This window comes from Bactrocera oleae, chromosome 2 (genome assembly GCF_042242935.1).
Source record: "Bactrocera oleae isolate idBacOlea1 chromosome 2, idBacOlea1, whole genome shotgun sequence".
Taxonomy (NCBI): Eukaryota; Metazoa; Arthropoda; class Insecta; order Diptera; family Tephritidae; genus Bactrocera; species Bactrocera oleae.
The window spans coordinates 19,567,609-19,591,158 of NC_091536.1; the positions used below are offsets into that span (position 1 = coordinate 19,567,609).

The window sequence follows — 23,550 nt, forward strand, 5'->3', positions numbered from 1 at the left end:
TGATATAAAAGTAGAAGCTTTAAGTTGTTGTACACTAAATAAACTACGGAGCTTATTGTCACCCTGTGCAATGATTAAGCTCACTAAATTTACTAAAAGTTCAAGGCGAATGAAGTTCGCTAGCTTTTTACGATTGAAAGCTTTTCAATGACGCAAAACAAAAAATTATAAACAGGCACATGTAAATAGGGGTTTCCTTCTCTGTGAATGTATTTAGAATATGAAGAGAAAAGAAAACCGCGCAATCAAGTTGAATTGTGTAGTTGAAAAGAAAAACAACAACAGTATGTTGGGAGTAGTGACGCGGTAATGCTACTTTCTTTTCGGCCATATGTGCTCTCTGTAAAAGTATTTGTCTAGTTTTACGCTCTTCTAACGATTATAAGACTAAAATGACCTTGAGTGTGCGCTAATACTTGGGGTAGGACACATTTCAGCAAATGCCGGGAATTGAGGGTTAAGCGCATGACAGGCGCCAAGATTACAATTTTAATTTCATTGCCGTTCTCGCTAATCACGTTTCTTAAACTAAATTTTTGCTCGCGGCTAACAGTTTGAGTATCACTATTTAATAACTACGATTTAAGCCTAAAAAATTGATCGAAAAACCGAAAATTCATACATACGTATGCACATAAATAAATAATAGTTTTTGTCACTTACCCCTCTGGAATCACGGAACAAAATGGCGGCGTGATGAGGATCTAATGTACCATCACCACGTAAGCCTCGACTAGCTGCACCCAAAGAAGCACGCCGTTTCTCCAAATCGGCTGAGGCGCGACGCATATGAGCACCTAATTACAAGAAAATATGAGAGTTATATTAGTTTTTTGCTTGTTGAAATTACATTCCTATACTAAGCAAATTTACAACAAGTAACAGCGTGGCTTAAACCCGCAGTAAAAATAAAATCGCAAAACAAATTATGTATTCCTAGCGCGTGAAATAGAGATATGTTCGTATATGACATTTAATTTGATGTGCATCGAAAGGTGTTAATCAGAAACTATAGATAATATATATAGCTGATTAAGCTAACGTCATATTTCTTACTTAGCCTTTCACATTTTTAAATAAAACATTTTTTTACGCCTTAAATCAGTAAACCACCTATATTTATCGATGAATCCACCTATAATTTACCTTCTTTTACAATCTTCTCATAGATTTTATATGTCGCACCACAGTCCTCCAATATCCGATTGGGTCGACTCAACGTATTCACATCCAAACTCTTCGAACGTGTACGAAAGTTCTCTTGGGGATCATTCAACGGCGAAGTGCAAACACTATTCGTGTCATGCGATTTACGTGGCCAAATATGCACTTTCTTCGAGAATTGCTTCAACATCTCATGTATGGAGTGATGATCCTTGGATTTCTTGTGTTCGCGCGGCAATGAGTTATCACTATCCTCATTCGTGCTCAAACTCTTCGCAAAACTGCTATTATCGAAACGATGTTTATATGACGAAGCCGTGCCACTACCACCATTTTCGGTTGAGTGACTTGTCTGTCCGACATAATCGTCCAGCGATGTGCAGGCGGCGCCCACTCGGTGAAATATTGAATTAATGCTCGGACGTTCCGGTGTGCGTGCGCTGCTTGCACCCGTATACGTAAAGTACTGGTGATCGCCCTGCGATTCGTAGATATCATCGAGATCATGTGGAAAGTAGCCACCCTGTGTGGCATGCACCGGCGGTGAACCACCATAATCGTTCGGGTAACGGCGTAGGCTCTATGAATTGGATTACATTTTAGTATGGATTGTTTCGAAAAAAATGTGTAGTTTTGGTGTTGCTTACAGCATATACGGCAGGACTGTGAGATCGATCGAAGTAGTTACGTTTCGAACAGGTACGCTTGAAACTGTTGTTATAGCTATCATAGGAACTGCGTGTCATGTTGCTGGCGTTCGATGGCGAGTTGCGGTAGTGATTGTTGAGCGATTTGCTGCCTTCGGGTACGGGTTGCGGACTGGATGACAGCACCAACTTTTCAATTACCTTTTCTGGAATACGTTCAGCATTAAAACGGATTTTTTTTTAATCAATTAAAATAAATCGAGCGATAAACATGGAGTAAAAAGAAGATGCTTCAATATTTTGTATTATTTGCTAAATTATTTGAAAATATCTTTGTCTTTTTCTTCATAAATGTCGAAACTCTTTTTAATTAAAGCTTTCACTTTCTTCCCGTACTTCTTTAACTATGTAGCTTACCTTGTGACCAATTCGGTGATTTGGAGTTGGTCGATGAACCTGAACTGCTGCCCGAATCAACGCTATGCAAACGATTTGTGTCATCATTACTATCGTAACTGATGCTGTCACGTGGATAACTGCTACGTGCAGCAAAAGGTGAATGGTTGTTATGGTGGTTATGATGAGTGCTGCAAGCGCTATCTACGCTCAATTGTTTTTCGACAGCATGCTGCCGATATAAATGCGTTATGCCATGCATATTTATATGTATTGATATTTATTTTTGTTGTTTTTTATATAGGTGTATATAATGCGTTAATTAATATTTATAAATCACAATTTCGGCGGTATGCGTATTTTCAATAAAATTTCACGAGTAAATTATATTAAATCACTCAATGCAGCGTTGTAATGAGATTATAGCAGCAACTAAATTTTATTATATATTATTACGACGAGTTATAAATATATAAAATCACACATAAAATAATTGTTTTTGCTTTTAGTAGCTTTTGTTCTTTTCGACGCTTTGTTTTTGCTTCTTTACAGTCACATATTGTTATTGTTCTCGATTTCCTTGCTATAAACGTTCAATCAAATGAATTGCAACACGTTTTTCTCACAACTTTAAATCAGTTGCTGACAGGTTGACGGCCAATGTCGGTCACACTACAGTCGTTTTTTACACTTTTGCACTTGTTGTTGCTGCAATTTTAAACTTAGCATTTGAGTATGTACAGAAAAAATCAATTCTCATTATCCACTGCAATACACACTTTGTGTAGTTTTTGTTACTGCCCTTGATGGTGTTGCAATGTGAACGTCGTCTTGCCGGTCACCCACTCGTTAAATTATCACAGATAGCAAAGTGTTGTAAGAAGCCGGCATCCGATTACAAAAACACAATGCACAAATAAAAGCAGCACTAAAACTCTCTCTCACTCTTTACATAAGCACGTTGTTGCATTCTAAAGTTCATTTTTGCTCTTTACATAGGTAACAGCAAATACTCGCCAATTTAAAGTTGTGTGCACGCATGCACTGCTCTCTCTTGCTTGTTGTTGTAATACCCACTTGTGCAACAATTTTAGTTTTTACTTTTACCTTTTCTATTACATTTGGCACACTCAATGCCAACACGAGCAAATTCTCGCTCGCTGCCAATGCAGCAGTCGACGTCGTTGTCGACGCGCTGGCTTTGCTGATGTGTTGCTTTTGTAAAACTGCAACTGCTATGCACACATTTGATAGAACATGAGCAACGCAATGTTGTTGTTACACTGCACCCACCCGAGCACCAATGTAAGTTTTTTTGTTATTGCTGTTACAAATACTCCAACAATGTTTTGGGGTTATTGTTGTTGTATATTTAGTTATGCGCGTTGCAGTTGTCAAACTGATAGTTGAACGACCTGTAAGTAAGTCAAAGCTGTAGACAACATAAAATTGTTTGTGATAATTTCTTTTGTACTCTCGTACACTACACATTCCCGCTCGCTCTCTATCTCTCACTGTGTGGCGAATTTGTTTGCCGCTGTCTGGACATGTATGAGTACATTTATATGACTCAAGATAAATAATATTATTTTCTACAGTGAACTATATTTGTAACATGCGTTTTAATTGTTTTGAAAAGTGTTATAAAATACATTAAAAACTTATGTGATATAAAATAAAATATTATGAAATTAATTAAAACAAAATAATCCTAAAAAAGTTAAAAAGATAAAGATAAATATAGTAAAAGGATAAAGTATTTCAAAAACACAGTAAATGTATAAACATGTCTTGAATATAAATTGTATTATTATAACTAAGACTTAGATTATAAACCAATGAAATAAATATATTTTTTTCAAATTATGTTGCAACAAAAAAGTGTATTTCTCTAAAACCGACATAATTTCTCCGAGAAGGCAACTCTTATAACGAATTAATTATTGAAAATGTAAGCTCAATAAGCTCGATGAATAGAAATATAATAGCGTATAGGCAATTAAACTCTACATACATATGTAAGTACATACTATAAATACATCAATATTAAAAAGCAGCACCTTACACACATCTTATGGCTATTACTACACTAAGAACGTTGTGAGAATGTTGTGAGAATCGACTTCTCCTAGGAACCTCAAGTGCATAAGTGCTTTTCATAAATACTAATATATATACATACATATGTAACCTACACAACGTTTATAGGAATATAAAGCAGTTAAAATCACATCTACTAGCGTCTAATTATAATTACTTTGTAGTTGAGGAAGCATTACTTTCTTCTTGTGCCCCGATTGTATTACAACAAAGTTAATTGTACATTAGTGGCGACTATTGATAGCTGGTAGCTGTCATCTTCATATCAAGACAATGCAATCTGAGTATATGCCAAGTGAATATTTGATATTATTGAACAAATGATAATATAAAATAAGACTTGGTAGCGTATGATTCAAGCGATTACGAAACTCGTTTCCTTAACGTAATAGTTGTTGCATTGGTTTTTATTTTTATTTAATCATATTTACAATTTTTCCGTATATAACTTATATTTATTATCAACTTATTATATTTCGAACAATCCACTTCTTATCAACACTCTTTAACTCTGGAACTCCCCTGTACTTGACCTAGTTTTTGGAGCATAAAAAACAAAAATAAATCGTTAGCGCGTAATCACACGAACTAAACTCTTAATAAATGACCAATTGTTTTTTTTAGTGCTATGCGTAAAGCCAAATTTAAAATTTCATTATTTATTTTTATTGCATCATAGCTGTATGGCTACGAAGGCCTTGAGTAATGCACTATTAAATAATATACAAACATATATTTTTATTGTTGAATGGTAAAAAGCAACTATAAATTAGCAATTGTTTATGAAGATGACAGAATCGCACTGCTGACGCTGTTGGCATGCGGCGGCGCTACTGTATACCTGCCTGATTTCGCGAAAAATGCGCTCGTGTAGCAAATCACGCACGCCTGCCTTTCTGTCTGGCCGAATAAGTATATAAAAAAAGTAATATCAAAATAAATAATATTAAAAAATAAAAAATTAGCTAAAAATACAATGTTCAGATGTTTTATTTGTCGAAACATCTTGAATTATGTTTGCATATACATTCATATGTACCTTAGGGTGTACAAAATAAACGAATATTTTGTTTTCGCTTGGTACTCGAAAAAATAATTTCTTAAACACTTTTAAGAAAGTTTCTCCAAACATGAGCTCTTAATTGTAACGGGAAGGTCCTCTGTCTTACAGTTTTCAATTTTTTTTTATTGTCTGATCAAAAAATTGAAATTGCGTTTCCAACTACTTGAAAAAATATCTACAAAAACGGAAAAAAGATTCGTTTTTTTACCCACCCTAATGTACATACATATGTTTATGTGTACGAGTATATAAAAGGCTTATCTGCACACAAATATAAGTTGAGAAGCACTCTCCAAAGAAATGTGTGAGCATGTTGTTTACAGATGTATTAACTTACATACAAGTATATGTATACCAATCTATTTATTAATTTTTTTTGATAAATATGATATTTTTATTTATTTATTGACAGATAGCTACTTCGTTCGGTTTTGCTGGTGTGCACCGTAAATTTTATTGCTTTGCTTATTAACATTTAAATCATTTTTTATACCAACAACCGCACAAGCTTACACAATATTTCACAAAAAAAATTGTGTTTTTGCTCAAAACTCCCTCAAGTGTTAACTGTCACGTGCGTCAAACGAAATATATGAATAATAATAAACAGAGAGATAGCGAGTTAAGCGAATTGTTTGTGAGTATGGATGCACGTTATCCCTATTTTTATTCAGAAAGCACCGAAAAGCATAGCAAAAAAACGTACAACAAGCATGAAAAGGCCACTACACAAACACTGCGTGACAAATGGCCTTGTGCCTGTATGTGTACACTTGCGCTGACCTACTTCGCATTTTTTCTAGGAACACGCGAATAACACTGGTTCTTAGGTGTGATATCATACGCAGCAAAAGCTCAATGTTTGATCGGAACATGTTGAGTAATCAAGGGAAGCAAACATCGGTTAAGCGAATTTCCTATAATTTGTTGTTATTTGTAGGTAATTATAATATTATTACGCTGTGTTATGTCGAAGAAAGAAATGCTGATTAGCAATCGTATAATAATTGTGAACAAATATTTAATAAAAATTAGCGTTTTAAACGTGAACTGCTGCGCTAATAGACATGCTCGATCTTTATAAAAAATATAATATAAATATTTATTGTACATATGTCTGTATGTATATTGTAAAATGTACGTAGTTTTAGTGCTGTCGGTTAAGCACAACACATATTTAACGGTCTCTACGCACGATTGCAGCGAAATAAATGGAAGCTGCAACGAAGCTTATTCTATTTTATATATTTTAGCTTCACCCTGCTGATATGTATACATATTCAATTAAACGAATATTAATCGTAAGTTTTTTTTTTACCAATATCTATTTTGGTTTCAATAAGTCTTATGCTTCGTCTTATAATAAAAACCAAATGTTCTCTAAAAAGCAATAATAATAGCCAATACATACAGCTGATAAGCAGCAGGGGCACAGCCTATAGCGTAAGGCGGACACCAGCAGCAGCGGGTTTGATAATAGAAGCTGTTATCAGACTATAGCGCTTCTTGGCTGCGGCGATGCTACGCGTTTGCCGGAGTTCGTTGTGTGGCAGGCTGTGTGGTTTTTCGTATACATGCATAACTGTATATACGAGAACTTACAAGTTGATAACATTAAATATTACACAATGCAATAAATCTGAATTAATAAGCCATAAATGCTAAATTGATGTTGCAGCACACGTAATACATAAATTGGCTTAAGTTATTTTGTAGAAGTTTAGATTTATTATTTTGAGTTTATTATTACGTTTAAACGCGTATACTATTTTTAGCTTAAAATATTATGATAATTCTCTATTAATTTGCTTACGCTTTAAGCTTGAAAGGAAAATTCATATAAAAAAGTTCAAGAGTATTTAAATAAATTTTTGCTCGATTTTTTAAAATTATGCATAAGTTAATTTTTACTTTAATTTTACTTTTACAGCTTAATTTGATGCAAAGAAGCTCGGTCAAATATAAGTACAAGACAATTATTTTTTTGAATTTCTAAAATTTGAAAATAGTTTATAAAAGCTAACAGTTTTAATAAAAACAAATTATTAAACTTCCACTTACTTTTAGATTCAGTTATCATACCGACATAAATTTTTTTTATTATTTTAATAAGTACAATTACAATAAATTCTGTATATGTACAATTAATTTTATTTATGATATCAATTTAAGATATTTTTCCAAAAAATTGAAAATCCTTATAACAATTTGTACACTGTTACACTGTATTTGTTGTAATGTATTTATTATTTAATTATAAATTATTATCTTTTCATATGTGCTCTACTGCCTATCAAGTGGTTAATATGGTATGTGATTACTTATGTAAATATATATATATATATTTTTATTGTTGCTGATAGCATTATACAAGTACAATACTTAAATATAGCTTTTTAATTGTTGAACCGATTACAAAGTTCATTTGGATTGTGAGCGTAGAAATGCAAAATTCCAGATGCATTATTTATATTGCTATTGGTTTACACGTTCTTTTCCTATTATTTGAGGTTAGTTTAAGTGTATGTATACGCATTGACCGGTAACAACAAGCATAATATTCGATAGTTCTTAGGGGAGTACTAGAAGTGCATATAAATAATTAAATGCATGGAAAAGTGCGCAGCAAATATTTAAAATTTATTCCAAAATAAACTCAAAAAGCAAATTATTGAATTGTTAATTATAAAAAAATAAAATAAAGTGTGAGAAATGAAACGCCATTCAGTTGTAGTGCTAGTGACTTTAGTGCAGAGTGTATAAATTTGGTTTTGAAGTCTAAAAGTATACTAAACTGCTGTCTTGCATTAATTGGTGCTTTTGAATTTTACTGCTTATAATTATAGCTTGTATTTAGTAATTTTCTTTACCAAGTAAAAAGAAAAATAACTGGCGATATCGGTTGCTGCTCAGAGTGCAAACATATCATTAAGAGTTTTAAAGTTATACACTTTATTTAATATACGAGTGCATAACAAACTATTGTATATGGATAAATAGTCGCTTAGAAATAATAGAAATATTACTCATACGCCACGGTGCTAATAACTGCGCAACATGAGGCTTAATATAATAGTATATATGCTGCTTGTATATTTATTTAATTTTGTTTGATAATACATTTTACTTTCATGCTTAATTATAATTTTCTGTAGATTTAGTTTTCATTTATTTAGGTGTTTGTATGTTGTATTACAACAAACTATAAGTGTCAATTTAACAAATTAATCAATTATTGTGTTGCTTCTCAGTATAGAAGTGTTCTTTCGACTGCAAATTTTAGCGTGCCAAAACATAATTATAAGCAAAGTGGTATAAAAAGTATGGCGAAACTATTATTTGGCTTAACGCCAACAGCAAAATTTGCAACGCTATCAGCTAAGCCTCAATTATTTACTTGCTAACCCTAAGTAAGCACTTGGAAAAGTTCATTACCAGCCATAAAAGCGAGCTAATTAATTTTTGCATATTAAACGACTTAAGTAGCTTAAGCACAATCGCAAGCCATTAAGCTGAATTCTTAAGAACATACATACACTTTGACTCATAATTAGTTATTTGAATGCAACGCTGCGAATTGCTTAAATAAAAATTTTCAGCGAGAAGCTGCTTTGTTTACAGTTTTTAATTAAAAAATGGTTATGCGAAAAATATGTATAGGCATTTATGTAAGTGTGTAGGTATGCACAGAATTTCTCGGCATGCGAAGCAAGGATATGCGTTTAAATTGAGGCGCAAGTATAGATACACAAAGAAGCGTGTGAAAGGCAATATAGATAGTAACTCACAAAACCAAAAGCATAAATAAGAAGATTGCGTAAACATTAAGCACCAGTCAGCAATTTCGCAGCAATGGCGGCACTTAGAAAATTGCATAGCGAAACTGCCGACCTGACCCAACCCCATAGCAAATGAATTGCCCTCACTTACACGAAATGTGCGAAAAACCAACCCTTAACGTACAAAAGAAAAACACTTTCACTTTTCACTTTAGTGCACAGTCCGAGGGCGCGCCTAATTGCCATAAATTGTTGCACTTTATGTGCTCAGCAGGCAGTCAACGACAATTTTAAGGTCACTAGAGGTTAACTGCAATAACGTGCGTTGCAGCAACAACAACAATACAGGCGATAAACGAGTTTAAATGCATTTAGCATTATATATGCACGAGAACACAGAAACAATTCATGAATACACATACATACACATGTAGATATCTATGTATTTATATATAAAAATAAAGTTCGAATAATATATCGGCTTTAAAAGGCGTTTTTAATTAAATATATATATAAGCGGATACAGACAGCTGCGACAGCAGCTAGAGAGCGACACATTTCCACACATACACTTACACTGCTGCACAATACACACACGGCACGCAAGATAGGCTATTTCGATATAGAACGATATGGCATTTAGTAAATTATTATTAAAATATAACAGCAGCAACAGCGATAACGTCTGCTAAGCAATGCGAACGAAATGCGACTGAATGGCGAGCGCTTTTCAGCGTAAAGCTTTAGCTTACACGATTTTATGGAGGCATATATCGCGGCAAAGCACGTGCTACGACAGCACAACGCACGAAAGCGCGTACATAAACACACAAATCCGTGTTTTTTTTAAGCGAGTGGAAAATGCGAAAGCGGGTGTGTGCTGCAATAGTGGGCTGTGGCCACACATGGCGTATGAGTAACCAACACTAAGCGAAATAATTCTCAATGAAAATGTGTGTGTCTGTATGCGTGCGCCGTTATATGCAGAAAAGTATATATTAGCTAAGCATGAAAGTGAAACCGAAAATCGAAAACGCGAATGTCAAGCAATCGACAATTTGCTAAACAACCCGAATAAATGTGGATCTCACATGTGCGCGCATATATATGTATGTATGGCGCAGTTATGAGTGTGTGTGTGTTTTAATGTTGCGCGCGGTGCGGCGTGAAAGTAATAAAAGTTCTCAGCATTGTGATTTAGCCGAAAAGAGCATGGCTGCCGAACGAAAACGAGAGTATAAGAGTCGCTTATGCGCTCAATAAAATAAAAGCCTGCTTTAGGTGCTGCTGGGGGCATTGCTTCATCAGGCCTCCAGTTACGTTTCAAGTTGAACTACGATTAAGGCTTTTTCGTGATAAGTAAATAATTATGTATATTTTTGTAGATAATGCAAAAATAGAAATGTATAAGTAAATAATTTGAAAGGTTTATTAAATAAAATAAGTGAAATATACTTAAAAATATGAATATAGCATATACCTACATGCATACACACACGTTGGGGAACAAATTGCAAATAAGTTTTACATAATGGGTTTTTGGTTTATATAGTTTAAGTGTTTACCGTTATTGAAGTTGAATGCAAATAACTTTTTTTTCTAATTTTTTCTTCATTTTGACATTTGATATACAAATTTGTATCGCATATTTGCACTTGTACTTTTTACATTATTTGCAATTTATGCCAGATTTTTGTTTTAATTTAATTTTTTTTATTTACTTTTATTTCACATTTATTTTTTTTTTAATTTTGTAATAAATTTTTATTGCATATCAATTAAAGTTTGCAAAGAATCTTAGTATTATAATAAATTGTTATTTGCATTAAATTTACTCTATGAACTTTTGCTCTCAAAAAGTTAATTATAATGTTTGTTTTAAATTTTATTTTTTAATTTTAGTGCAGTTTAATTACATAGTAAATTTTATATATTATTTAGTTCCATTTTTTTATTTTACTTAAATAAATTTAGTTGAAGACTACTTAGAAAATGTTCTTTAAATTGTTTGATATCAATTTTGTATTAAGGTTTACATGTGTTTCACTTCTTAAAAAAAAAATTGTCTTATTTAATTTTATGACTCACTACAATATTGCCCTGAATGCTCAAGTTAATGCGAATAATAGTTTCGGAGATATAGCCTTGAAAATTTGCGCGCTCGAAGTCAGCTGTATAGTCACTAAAAACGTTAACTATTCAAAGTCGGTTCTCATGATTTCTCGAGAAATGCTCAACCGATCAAAATGAATTGTTACACAGGTTTTCGAGATATAATTTACAAGATCTTGAACAAGGGATTTCTTTTTTGTTCAATCGTAACTATTTAAAAAACAAAAAAACTCGAGAAATTTTTACCAAAATTGCATTTTTTTGTAAAAACGTCTACCAAAAATAAAATTTCTTTTTGCCTTTTCTTTAGCCAATAACTAGTTTATGGTGTATGGTGGTATAACTAAAACACGTATTTTTCTCTTTTTACTTTTGTTGATCTTGTAAAAATTTCTGCCGCCAACGCGGAGGCACCTTTTTTCTGTGGGACTGCCGAAAATGACGTATTGCCGAGTTTTGAATAATTTCATTTAAAAATTCCACAAAAGGTTTGTTAAATACGTTTTTTGGAATAATAAAAGGTTTGAATAAAATATTTATATTTTTATATGAAATTTTATATTGAAAATCATCCCTTTTTGCGCGCGGAAACCCATGTAACCCCTTACAGCAATTAATTATATATATATTTTTTTAAATAAAATTGGACATCAAGCACTTAAGATTTCATATTGTATTTATATTTTTAAGTTAATTTATTTTTATTTATACTTTTACTTCAACTTTAATTCATTTAACACCATAAACAATATTTTAGTTCAGTTTAAATTCTTCCTCTGAATAATTCTTATATAAATAAGTGCTATTGTTGTTTACACCTTTATATTCTGAATTTTTATTCTCATTTTAATAATACTATTATGAACTTTGATTTTTATTTGATATTTTAATATATCTAAATATATTTTAATTTTAACAAAACTCGATATTTCACCTACACGAGTTAGGCTGTTTTTAATTGTGATAACATAAATACCGGGGTACCGGTATGAAGTGAGCGTTAAGATATAATACAAATGTGTTGGTAGGGAACATTTGTTGTGAACGAGCCTAAATTTTTTTTCTGTTTGGTTGTTATGACGTCTGTCAAACATATTCTATAACCTTACAGTCAATGAACAAACAACATCATATTTTTAATTGTGTTGAAAATGTCAAATTTTGTACCGGAAAGTAATGATTTGCGGAAAGCAATAATTTTTGTTTTCCATTCGCAGAAAAGTGCTGCAGAGTCGCATCGAACGTTTGTCGAAGCATACAAGTATAGTGATCGTGATTTATCAGAAGTCGCAATTTGGGTGTCTGATTGGTTTGCTTCAAAAGATGTACATTTCTATTGGCATGGTATCCACAAATTGCCAGAAAGGCGCTCAAAATGTATAAAAAAAAGCAATGGTCAATACTTTTAATACATAGTTTTTACTTTCCCATTTAAAATTAGTGTTTTATTTTCACACCGGTGCACCAGGTAAAGGTTACAACAGGTAAAAAATTCAAGGAAATATAAAATCATAAAAATTTATGTGACATGCGTGCCGGTTGCCAGTGCAGGCACAACCAGCTACAAAATATGGAAATGCAATAAAAGTGAGGTTAAATCACTTTACCTAAGGACGGAAAATGCGCCAAGTAAATAATGTGCTGACTTCCTGTAGTTTTGACACAAGTCAAACAAAAATTAAAAGCAGGAAATTCAGTCCAACTTTACAAAATATCTGGAAAAATATCCTTGAAAGTCAATAACTGGTAGCGGCAAGCGAATATATATACATAGGAAAGAGATTTAAATAAAAGCGTAGAATTAAGAACAGCGAGAAAAACACTCAATAATCATATTTATAGACAAATGTATATGTTTGTATGTATGTTTATGACAGCTTGGCGCTGGTACCATAACACATTATACATACGTAATCTTTAACACCGTGAGCACTATGAAGGACATTAATTTCTGCTCAGCACAGCCGAGCATCAAATGATATGATAACAAACAACATAACATGCAAATAAAGAAGCAGGACGTAAATTTGGCAAAACAAAATATAGCTCTGACGGCCTGTGATTTAATATTGCTGATGGCATGACGTCAATGCTACTAGAAATGGTTGCCAAAAAAAAAAATTATAATAATATTAATAAATAATAAACTGAGAGAAAAAAAATCTGTTTAAAAATAAACTGTTCTGAGTGTAGAAGCAAATATGCTCGAGCCTCAAATGATCGTCGGCCAAGCAACCCTACAAGAAACTGTTGATGGGTTCACCAATACACTCACATTTGTTATGTCAGTATTGACGGTCAATTTACCCGGTAATTGGCCTACACTGTTACTGTTAAAAAGAGACCCTTACGATATATAATATATTGCTTACTATAGCTTCACATATGTAAGAATGAAATAGCTGCATTCTTTAGTACTGTCATCACTGACAATAATTTTAAATAAATGTTTTCAATTTGTTAAAGAAATAAAAATTGTATTATATACTGCGCAAAAGAATTTTTCTCTTGTGATAGATTTACATTTATAATTGACAAATTGCAGCTATGAAAGCTTTTCAGTCATAACTGACAATTCTCAGCTTTGATGAATTTGTGATCAGCAATGACTCAGGAAAAGGCATGAGAGTGAACAGAATAAATATATAGTGAATCATTTCCGAATACACATGTGTTAAAGAGAGATGCAAAATCACACACATACATTTGTTTACAACAGTTTTTGCACAAGGCTCTGAAGAAAATGATAGAAACTTTGTTCTGCGCGCTGACAAAATTTTTTCAGCTGTGACTGTCATATTACCGGTCAGATGACTGTCACTGTTCTTGTAGGGAAGTGAAGAGCCAACACACACGCTACGATAATTTGTGCGTGGGTGGGCAGCACGTGCATTGTGGCATATTTAGAAGCGAAGAGTTTGAACTATGTGTGAAAGCAATGGATAAAAGTGTGGCACATTAATCGATACAAATATACTTAGAAACCAATTTATGGTTGCACATTGAAGTATTATCAAAGATAAGATGGTGACGAATAAATAATCTTAACCAATTTTGTTAATTTTATACCATAATTAAAAAAAAAAATTGTACGGCAAAAATGTGGTATATATTTTTATACTCTCGCAACCTGTTGCTACAGAGTATAATAGTTTTGTTCACCTAACGGTTGTTTGTATCACCTAAAATTAATCGAGTTAGATATAGGGTTATATATATATAAATGATCAGGATGAAGAGACGAGTTGAAATCCAGGTGACTGTCTGTCCGTCCGTCCGTGCAAGCTCTAACTTGAGTAGACATGTTTCTGGTAGTTTAGTTGAGGTAGACATGTTTCTGGGTACCTTGAGACGGTTGGTATTGCAGATGGGCGTAATCGGACCACTGCCACGCCCACAAAACGCCATTAATCAAAAACAAATAACTTGCCATAACTAAGCTCCGCAATAAGATACAAGACTGTTATTTGGTACACAGGATCTCATTAGGGAGGGGCATCTGCAGTTAAAATTTTTTTTTTAAAAGTGGGCGTGGTCCCGCCTCTAATAGGTTTAATGTGCATATCTCCTAAACCGCTAATGCTATAATAACAAAATTCACTGGAAGCAAATGTTTTTAGCACTTCTGCACGGTGTGAAAATAGTTGAAATCGGGTGGCAACTCCGCCCACTCCCCATATAACGGTACTGTTAAAAACTACTAAAAGCGCGATAAATCAAGCACTAAACACGCCAGAGACATTAAATTTTATCTCTGAGATGGTATAAGATGACTTTATAGGAACCGCGTTCAAAATTAGACAGTGGGCGTGGCACAGCCCACTTTTAGGTGAAAACCCATATCTTGAGATCTGCTTAACCGATTTCAACCAAATTCGGTGCGTAACGTTCTTTTCATGTTTCTATGTCATAGTGCGAAAATGGGCGAAATAGGATTACAACCACGCCTATTTTCCATATGACACCATTTTAAATACCACTTGATTCTTTCACTTTCCACTATGCAAATCAGGCAACAATGACTGTGTCGGGTTAAAACTTTGCGTGAATAATGCGATTAAAGTATGCCACCTTGTGGCCAAAAATTGTCTAAATCGAACCAAAACTGTTTAAGCCCCTAAGTACTAAATATGTGGACCCCAGTGCCTATAGTTGACCTTCTACCGAAAATATCAGTCAATCCACAAAGAAATCTCAAACGAGTATACCATTTGACTTTGCGAGAGTATAAAATGTTCGGTTACATCCGAACTTAGCCCTTCCTTACTTGTTAGATATATTTTTTAACAAAATTTATAATATTCTAATTAAATTTTTTGAATAAAAAATATCTTTTCAATCTAATTTTGAATAAATATAATTTTTTAATTTCCTAATGCAATTCAGAAACGTGACCAATCAAGCCAATTTCGTCATCTCCGTCTATCTGTATATACGCGAAGTAGTCCTTAAGTTTTTGAGAGATCGATCTGAAAATTTGCACACGCTCTTTTCTCCCCCAGAAGCTGCTCAGTTGTGCGAATGACTGATATAGCATATAGCTGCCATAAAAACTAAACGAACGAAATCAAGTGCTTGTATGGAAAACTTTTTCATTTGATGAGTTATCTTCACGAAATTTAGCAAAATTTAAAGTCTAAGGCAATAAGGTAATCTTCGAAGAAATTGTTCAGATCGTATAACCATGGCACACAGCTGCCATACAAACTGAACAATCGGTATCAAACTATTGTAATAAATCTTTTGTATTTGTGAAGGCTATTATAGCGAAGTTAACTTTGTTTTTTGTTTTAATTCCTATTAAAATTGTTGAAAAATTTATTAAAATTATTCAAGTAAAAACTTATATATTTTTACTACTCCAATTCACTTGATTTCGTTTAGTTTTCATTTTTTATAATTTTTCGCTTTTTTACAAATTCATAACAACAAAAAATCGCATACCATACCACAAAGTAATCTAAAAAGTTGGATATTAGAAATAATACAAAGGAATGGAATTCAAAATTTAAACTTCATAACTTATTTATGCAAGCAAGATCTACTTTAATCCAAAGAATCTCTTAAATAATTCAGCGAACAAATGATAGATATCATTTTTGTTTTGTTTTGCGAGATGGTTCGTTTCCAGACGCTCAAAGGAATTTTATGCCAGAATGAAAACTTTTGATTGCCTTTTTTGTGTAGATTTGTGTTTGTTATTGTTGCAACAAAGGAAAGTTTTATATGCGCAACGCTCGTTTGAACTGCCAAATATAAACAGATGTATAAGTATATCTGGTATATTTATACGAATATAATTTCAAAGGAATTTTTTATAAAGCCAAATATCACTTTTATTATGAAAATGAAATATTGAGAGAATTCGCACACATTTTCTTCTTTAAAACATCAATCGAAATAATTATGTATAATCTACTGGCAGTTCTTGTTAGATACATATATATACTTATATATGCATAATGATGTTCATATGTACCAATGTACATATGTATATGAGTATGTTTCTGCATATTTCTAACTGTTTAGAATGCACTTCAGCAGTCTTAAGCACCTAAAAGGAGGTTTATATATAATAAAAGCTAGGTTCAGAACAAAAAAAGGCTCAGTGTATGTATGTATGTGTACGTATGAACGAGTACGTGCTCTATTAGCTTTAAGGTCCTCGTACTCAAAGCGTAGCATATTTTTGAGGGCACATTTGTCTCAACTTGCCATAATGCTGAGCTGACTGTCGAAGAGCACATCGCACAACTGGCTGGATTTTAAAATAAGTCTCGGCTAACACATGAATACATTAAAATCCGTACATACGAACATATTTACATATATAAGTATAACACACAAACAAAGTTTTTATGCCTGGTAGGTTGACTTATTCACGACAGCATCTAGACGCCTGAAATGGTGTCATGCACAGCTTGTGATTAATTTTGCTTACTGTGTTTCTCGGATCTACGGCTTTTGCTCCATTAATAAGCTCTTAGAAAAATTTTGCGTAGGCAGCTGTGCTTTGGTGAACCTTTTGTTGTTTTTGTAATTTAAGTAATCTGCGCAATCCACGCAGTCATTATATAATGCTTTAATTTACTTTTTAAGAGCCTGTGCAAGTATGACATTCATAATGGTTTTTTTCTTGTATTTGTTCTTATGAAATGTTTGGAAAGCGTTTTAACGGAATTTTCCTTTCCATTTTGGTGTGAATAATTTTGCAGTCTTTGCAATATGCTGGAAATAGTTGCATATCTCTAGGCGCTAAATTTTTTATATTCAGGAATCACACATGAAGTGACCAAAATATTTCGGTGGCTTCGAAAAATATGCTTATATAATTGAATTTAACAGCATTATATGCTTATATTATATAATGTACATGAGCAGTAAATAGATTTAAACCTTCTGAGACTCTAAATTAGCTATCAATTGAGGAAAAACAACGCAAAAATTATATTTCGAATAAAAAATAGACGCGGTTTTAGGTTATAGAGGAAATAAGAGACTAATTATACATAGACTCATAAAAGCCTTTAATAATTTGACAGATGGTTGTCTGAAAAATGCTCTAAAATTGAGAGATCAATAAGCTTTGAGGCATTTCAAAAGAAAAAATCAAAGCTTTTGAAATCAAATTGTAATAATTTGTTCACTTAACATCCGGTTACCTCTACGATGTTTATCGTTCGAGGAAGATAAGCCGATATAGGTTTGAAAAAAATTAATTTTTTAGGTTACTCACTTTATTAATTGTTTTTCCGCAACACTTATATATTAAAGCTATATTCCTCTTGTCAAAAAATGAAAAGTGGCAAATCGAACAAACAACTGGTTTAAAACACTTAAACTGGTATAATTACTTGAAAATAAGAAAATAAAGTTTTGTTGTTGCTTGCGGATATTAATGTTTTGACAAAACAAGAAAGCCGTGCTTGAGCATTTAAAGTGCAAACCAAGAACTGCAAGAATTTAATTTTTAAAATTATGTTTGCAATTTCTTTAATTCCATATAGCAATATTTTGACAACTTTTTTATTTACTCTATCTCATAGTGGCAACAATAAAATCTTGAAAAATAAAATATATTTTTTAACCTTCAATATAAATATTTATGTTTATAGTAAACGACTACAATAACTTATTTTAATGGAGAGAAGAGTGCCTTTGTTAATATGTTTAATTTTTTTTTTTAATTTTCCATTAACAAAATTGTGCTAACGTTCATTTCAGCGCGATCAAGCAACAATAAGCCCTCACAACTTGATTTATGTAGCTGCTCATATTGCAGCAATCGCCAAAGTAAAGAAAGAAACTTCACCCTCAAATATCATAAATCAGCTTACATGTCAGCGAAAAGCAGGCTTAAAGTGTCATATTTCCATTGAGTCGACAAATACTTGATAATACATGTAGTGCAAAAAAGCAAGAAGGCGAAAAAAATTTCAGAAATATTCTAGTTGAAACCGAGCTGCGTCGCACTGCCGGCCACACAACTGCACCAAATGACTGGCTATCACGTTCAAGGTGAATGCCAGCAACGAGCACAAAGATAAAACGGGAACAATTTACAAGTAAATATGTAAGCTAGTGAATATATATTGTACTATTTTAGCACAATACATAAAATTGCCTGTTTTGCTTTCGTATTTTATTACTTGCGGAAATTTAAAGCTGCCGAAATATTAAAGTAAAATTATAGCGGCAATAAGTTCATGTGCATGTAAACAGTGAAAAATGATTGCCAGAGTAAGTTTATTTGCTTTTTTAATTGCTTTGCGTTTTGCCTTTCAACAAGCAAATAAAATCTGAGAAACTTAACAAATTTTCAAACAAACAAAAATATGAAATTAGAACAAAAACAACATCAATCAATAATTTCCAACAGGTGTGGTGAGTGAGTCGATGGACAGCAGTGATGGTTTTATATTATTTACCAAAATAAACATTATGGTATATCAATATACAAATGTTGTTGTTGCTTTTTAATATATGCATGCGAAAATAAAATAACAAAAATAACAATTCGTTGTGCTTTTACAACAATGTCTACGCTCAACTTAAATTATGAAGTGTTTTTATCTTGCCTGGGTGTGTGTGTGTGTGTGCCGCTGATAGGCTCGAGTGCCGTTTTTATCAAATCCTATTATCTGCTTTGTAAGGCACCGATTTGCTAATTGGTTTGTTTGTTGCTTCTTTCTTACTGAAATTCTAATTTTTTATTATTTGAGTTTGTAATAGGTACACATAAGTAGGCAAAAGTTTCATTAGCCATTTGACCTTGATCAATATAGGAGTATAAAAACAAATTGACACTCGAATCAGTAAAGTCAATCGTTAATATAATGTGTTTGTATGTATTTATTTAAATTAATACGTTTTTGTAAACAAACAAATAAAATTTTTTTATATAATACAGTAAACTATAATCTGAATATACTTCGTATGTGAGCACATAGCATACTTGAGTGGGCGGTTTTGAGTGGTTGTTGTTTTCACAGTTTTGCGAAAGAGTGCTAGATCAAGTGGGCTTAATACTCGACTTATGCGTTATTTAGTGTGATTATTATTGATTGTTATCATCATTACTATTTTTTTATTTTTTATTTTAACAATTTCATTTTTGTACCGAATTCTGGCAGGAATCAATAAAAGGTATATACCTATACATATGCATAAAATAATTACCCAATTTTTGAGTGCAACAGAATACTTGCTAAAATAATAACTCACTCGATTAATTTTTCTAATTTCAGCTTGGTTAAAAAATAAGCGACTTCCGAAATAGTTTGAGAAAGAAAAATATAAAATGATATAAAATTTTTCCGATTTGTCTAGTTTAACAACCATATATGATAGATAATTCGTTCTAATTGTGAATATGTGTATCTTAAAAAAGTATTCGAACAGACGCTTATCCAATTATAATATTTTTTAGAGTTGCCACCCGAGATGAGATAAAATACTGTTTAAAAATAAGAGATATATATATTGAAAATTTGCTACACAGTTTAGATACAAACATTTAAAAAAATTTTATAAATTTAATTTTGAATTGGAATTATAGAGGGTTGCCAACCTTGCTCATTTTAAAGTCCAAAAAAAATTACAAAAATTTTAATTGGGTATAAAAGGAGTACATTTAGGAAATTTATGAAATATTACTGAAAACATACTATCAATATAATTTTTCCGTAAACGAATTTTTTTTGGCATCTTTTTATACTTTCAGTAATATTTCATAAATAATACTACTTTCATACCCGTTTTAAAAAGAAATAAGCTTGGCAACCCTTTTTAATTCCAATTCAATACAATCATATATGCATTTTTTTAAGATTAATTTAATTTAACATTTATTTTTTAATGAAAAATGAGTCAAGGGCGTCAGCTGAGTCAAAAACACATCGTTAACTATTTAGACCGAGTTTTCAAACTAAACCTGCAAGCACATGCAACCAAAAAACTAAGAATCAAAATTACACAGATCTTGAATTATACGAACACTAAAAATATGTATATTTAACAGCACCCAAAACCACTTAAATTACTATTTTTAAAATATTTCTTAAATAAATTTTGAGATATTAATTTTTCGTAATAACATATGACATTTTGGTTTTCTGTACTATTTCTCTAACAGAAAATATTATTTTCTAATACTCTCTACATTTCCTTCGCGAAAATTCGCTATTAATGCATGCCACTGACCTTGTGCAAAATATGAGCAGAAAAAATCTTTTCTAAAATCCACTTACAAATGCTGCGCAATTATTTACAAATTTAAATTCTTTTGGAAATTTAGGCAGCGCAATGCAAACTTGTTCCGACGAGCAGCGATCACAAAAGCCATATAATTGCTTGGTTACTCATACGACCTGTCACCCGCTAAGCGAGCATCAGTTCAACTTAGGCGCCAACGTTTGACTTGCCATAGAGACGTACATTAATTTTTACTGAGTTGGATTAATGTTTGAGTGAAATTTTATATTTTAAGACAATTTATCAACTTTTCTGCGACAAGCGTGTGTATTCTAAATGTTTGGGGGAACTGGGAATGGCAGTAAAAGCGAACGCAGTATCAAAGACGAAAAAATGTTGTACGTTAAGCGTTCGTTAACGGCAAGTTCCGTTGGATTGACAAAGCGTAATTGTTTGCTTTTACATTTTCGTTTTATTTAATTTTTTTTTATTATCTTGTTTTCACTCTCAAGGACTTCCGTTACAAAAAAGGTATATGTAGAATGCATGCTTTGTAGCATTCAAGCTCTTCCAACACCCACTAGACTAGTCTGTCGTGTCTTATTGTAATGCATAATTTTTCACAAAGCAAATGAGTTGCGCGTTTTGTTGTTGTTTTTCTCTTTGTCACTCGCTTGGCCGCGTTTCAAGGTGTTGCATTATTGTTAAAGCAAAATAATTAATATTGACTTTTTGCCAGCTTGCAATGTTGGCAGCGCTCGTATACTTGTTCGCCACTCACCTCATTGTAGTATCTTTTTTTTTGTTGTTTTTTTTTTTTGTTGAATTACTTTTGATTCCTGCGTCGCTATTTGTGTTTGCATTGACAGCAATTAGCGGAAGGAAGTAAGTGTGCATTTTGCACTCATTAAGCAACGACAATTGAATACATGTGCGTTTGTTCTTTGTGTTTGTTGTTGTAATTAGTAACAAAAAATTAAGCAGCTAATTTATCTCGCTGCTCGACAAGCACAGTGACAGGCAGCCGCAATAATTGTATGGGTGTGTCACTTCTTGACAGGGCCGGGTAGGGTGTTTTGTTGTTGTAAAAAACCAAAATTAAAAAAGTTCATGTAGTTTGATTTTTTTTTTGGCTTTCTCATTAATAACGCGGAAATGCAATAAAATGCGTTCTTTTTGTATATTTTGTCTACGTGCTTTTTGCATTGACTGTTGTTTGTTACAAGACGTTTCTGCTGCTTTTGTTTCGTTAATTGCTTATAAATATATCTATATATAGTATATATATATATATATAAGTATAATAGTGCAAAACAAGCTAATAAAAATAATGCACTGTGTTTTTTATCTTAGTATTGTTGTAGCGGCGCATAGTGGCGTCGTCGCGTACGTGTTTAAACGCGAAACTTAAATTTTCTATTTAAAAATTTCAATTAACATTTATTGTGAATGCAATTCATTGCATTTTGTGTGTGTATAGTTTATTTTTATTTTGTCAGTAATTTAAGTACAATTTTTTCACTTAAGCACGTTCGCACCAAGCCTACTTTTTATTTATTTATTTTTTGTGCTTTGACTATATATACATATATATAATTTATGTATAAATATTATAGATTATATATAATTCTTTTTCCAGTATTTAAATGTTCAAACTAATTTACTTTAAATTAAAAATTTCTTGTACTAAGCAGATTTTTATACCAAAAACAGGGTATATTAAGTTTGCTACGAAGTTTTACATTCAGAAGATAACGTATAAATATATATATAAATGATTAACATGACGGGCTGAGTCGATTTAGCCATGCCATGTCATGCTGCTCATTTGTCGGAACCGCCGATATCGTACCATTATAGCATAAACTGACCCATCAAAGTCCAGCCCTTGTATTTGAAAACTTTTGTATTTGGCAAGATATATTTACGAAATTTGGCATAGATTATTTTTCAGAGCAATGCTACAATCTTCGAACGAATGTTCAGATCGGACCGCATACATATAGTTGTCATAAAAACTGACCAATCTAAAGCAAAATGAAGATTTATTTTTATAACCTTGCTATACGAAATGTATCTGTGACGGGTAATATAACTTCGTTGTATCCGAAATTAACGTCTTTTCTTGTGAATTTATCACTTGTGCATACTTTTTTAAATTGTAAAGTTCATTATTAATTATAAGATTTTCTTTATATATATAATATATAAATTAAAATACTCTCAAAATAACACAAAAAGTGTTTAGAGTGTCAAATGTTAATTAAATCAACAAAATTATTACCTCTTTCTTTCTTTGCCTCTTTTTACCAAAGTTTCCTCCAACTTTGCTTTGTTTTAATTAGCAAATATTTCTAAAAATTTCATTTGCACCTAACAATCTTGCTCCTTATTACAAATGTACATATATTATCAAGCAAAAACGCTTTCCAATTACAGTCTGTCACCTACACAACTTCAACTCATTATCCGGCATTGGCGCCTAAGTACGCGTATATGTTTTTGAAAAATGCATGAAGTGAAACACTTTCATAGCTGACGCTTAACTAAGTTGTCAGGGAGAGACATTTGACAAGTGCACACAAATTACCCTTGA

General features: G+C 32.2%; 1 protein-coding gene across 5 annotated transcripts in view; it reads right to left on the minus strand.

The window, feature by feature from the left end:
- Nucleotides 1–23,550, minus strand: part of SNF4Agamma (SNF4/AMP-activated protein kinase gamma subunit) — a 172,485-nt gene that overhangs the window by 20,457 nt on the left and 128,478 nt on the right. For 3 of the 5 annotated variants that reach the window (XM_070110779.1, XM_036377791.2, XM_014247938.3), the window contains one exon: nucleotides 664–797. In XM_070110779.1, the coding sequence (XP_069966880.1) occupies nucleotides 664–797 (134 nt within the window). Of the gene's footprint in view, nucleotides 1–663; nucleotides 798–1,146; nucleotides 1,745–1,811; nucleotides 2,018–2,228; nucleotides 3,623–9,725; nucleotides 9,833–23,550 lie in introns of those variants that run through there. The other 2 variants (XM_036377792.2, XM_014247935.3) reach the window with 2 other exon arrangements.